This window comes from Brassica napus, unplaced genomic scaffold (genome assembly GCF_020379485.1).
Source record: "Brassica napus cultivar Da-Ae unplaced genomic scaffold, Da-Ae ScsIHWf_421;HRSCAF=651, whole genome shotgun sequence".
In the NCBI taxonomy this organism is placed as follows: domain Eukaryota; kingdom Viridiplantae; phylum Streptophyta; class Magnoliopsida; order Brassicales; family Brassicaceae; genus Brassica; species Brassica napus.
Genome location: NW_026016500.1, coordinates 30,001 through 32,500, shown reverse-complemented (window position 1 = coordinate 32,500; position 2,500 = coordinate 30,001). Strand labels below are relative to the sequence as shown.

General features: G+C 33.9%; 1 protein-coding gene across 1 annotated transcript; it reads left to right on the top strand.

Moving 5' to 3' along the window:
• Positions 1–977: 977 nt before the first annotated feature.
• On the top strand, positions 978–1,556 carry LOC125603907. Its single transcript, XM_048774612.1, has one exon. It carries the CDS (start codon positions 978–980, stop codon positions 1,554–1,556), a length of 579 nt encoding a protein of 192 aa, XP_048630569.1.
• Positions 1,557–2,500: the final 944 nt, after the last annotated feature.

The window sequence follows — 2,500 nt, the reverse complement described above, 5'->3', positions numbered from 1 at the left end:
AATAAAATCGAAATTAAAATCATTCATTGCATATCCTTGACTTTTAATATTTGTTTTGTAACTATCAAAGTTTTAAAAACCTTTTATGATTTTATATATGCATAATCGATTTTATTAAGTGCATATCTTTGACTGAAATTATTTCTAAACCAACATATATCATACTGAATTTTGATCACATAGTTTGCTAGTTAAAATAAAACTTGATCTAGTTTCATCCTTGAACCTGATTCTATGAATAAACTATGTACTGATCATTTGCATACCTGATAGCATCATTTAGTAAATCATTAGATCGAACTTGAATCATCCATGAACTGACCTTTGCATGCATCCAAATATCATATTGTTAAAACTGGACATAGGTATCACATAATTGAAACCAATCATACATGTTCGCATAGCTTTAGCAATGATGATACTAGTGCATCTGAAGTGGTTCATGTTGTTTGCATCTAAATGATTCACACTGTTTGCATATAGTTAGACAAAATCGGTTTCTATTTAAAATTTAGTATATTTGCTTTATTCGAAATTATAAACCAAGTTTTAACCGATTTTGAAAATCTACTTTGGTTTACAAATATCTTGAACATTTTATCTTCATGCATATAAAATATTTTCTGAAAATAAAATGCATAATAAACCATCATTAAATAAATCATCAATCCCCTTGGCATATAAATTCTAATTCTGAATTATATCTAAACCCATTCAGCTATTTCTTGATCCATGCATCTCATTTAACCAAAATGATGATTGACGCTTATTCAATTCTAAAGGGCTTTAACCAACCCAAAATTGAATTATAAAGGATCAATAGATGCAATGACCAATTGATTATACTCATATCAGAAATGCTTAAAGCAAATAGATTATGTGATTCGGGGAAAGTCTTATTAAAATCACAAATCATATGCATCAAAGCTTCAGTTATAAAATTTCTGAAAGCTTGAACCTGCTTGGTAAATAATCAGATGTTGAGAGGAATGTTTGAACCATCCGATTACCCAGCCTTAAATCTCGCTGGAGATAATTACCTAGAGTGGATAAAGAACACTTGTGTTGCCCTAAGTCCCAGAGGACTTGAAAATTGCCTCATTGAGTACCTTAATACTGGTATCCTTGAAAGTGAAATGCATAGAGCTATAACGATTATTCGTTATCATCTCACTGAGGAGCTAAGAGACCTATACCTCCATGTTGAGGATCCTTGTGCGCTTTGGCTACAGTTAAGGCAAAGGTTCAAACCAGTATTACTGAAAAGGGCTAACAATCAATGGGAAACTATCAGATTCACGGATTTCAAATCCGTGGATGAGTATAACTCTGCCCTGATGGATATAGTGGACGGTCTTATACTATGTGGTGAAATAATAACAAATGAGGACTTAATATATAAGACCTACTCCACTTTCCATCCAGAGGATGTGCAGCTGATTAACAAGGCTAAGAAATTCAACATCTATGAGGATCTCTTGTCATATCTTTTGGCTTCCGAACAGAGAAACAGAAAATCATTCTTGTCACCATCGACAAAGCTGATAAGCTTTTGAAAAGAATCCGTGACCTAAGAGAACGAGCTTCTGGCCTCATGAATTAAAAGACCAGATTATTTGGCTTTATGTCTTTTGTTTCCCCATGTTCTATGACTTTGGCAATTCTATTTATGAAATAAAGTTTTTACTTATATATGCCTTATACAAAGTTGAAATTATTAAGAACATAAAACAAAGCCATTAAAACATACTTTAAACCTTAAAGTAATGTCTAAGGTATTGACTCTTGTCTATTTTCAGAAATGAAAGAAGACAAGAACCAGCTAGTAGTGGATAGTGGATCAAGTCACACTATATTAAAAGACAAAAGATATTTTGTTAACCTCATTTTAAAGAGTGCCAAAATAAATACTATAGCAGGACCGGCCAGCCTTATTGAAGGCCATGGCCCGGCTCACTTAGTGATGCCTAAAGGCACGCATTTAGAAATCTCTAATGCATTATATTCTCCTAAATCAAAGAGAAATCTGTTAAGTTTCAAAGACATTCGCATGAATGATCTACATGTTGAAACTAGGGGCGAGGGAAAGAAAGAATTCCTCTTGATTTATGAAAATGCCCAAGGCCATAAGAAAGTCCTAGAGACTATCCCTGCTATATCAATAGGCCTCTATTGTGCCAATATAAAATCGAGTGAGGCTAACACTTCAATTCCTAATGAGTTCAGAGAAGCCTTTAAACAATGGCATGAAAGGCTTGGCCATCCTGGCAGATCCATGATGCGCAAAATAATCTCGAGCTCAACTGGCCATTCCTTGAAAGATAGGATAACTATCCCTATGAGCATTACATGTATTACATGCTCACAAGGGAAATTAATAATAAGGCCATCACCTGGAAAGGTGAGTAAGGAAACATTAAACTTTCTGGAAAGAATACATGGTGATATATATGGACCAATACACCCACCTTGTGGGACATTTCGATATTTTATGGTCCTC

What these genes read in the sequence shown, in the direction of transcription:
- LOC125603907 (XM_048774612.1), top strand. Translation starts at nt 978, where the DNA reads ATGTTGAGAGGAATGTTTGAACCATCCGATTACCCAGCCTTAAATCTC.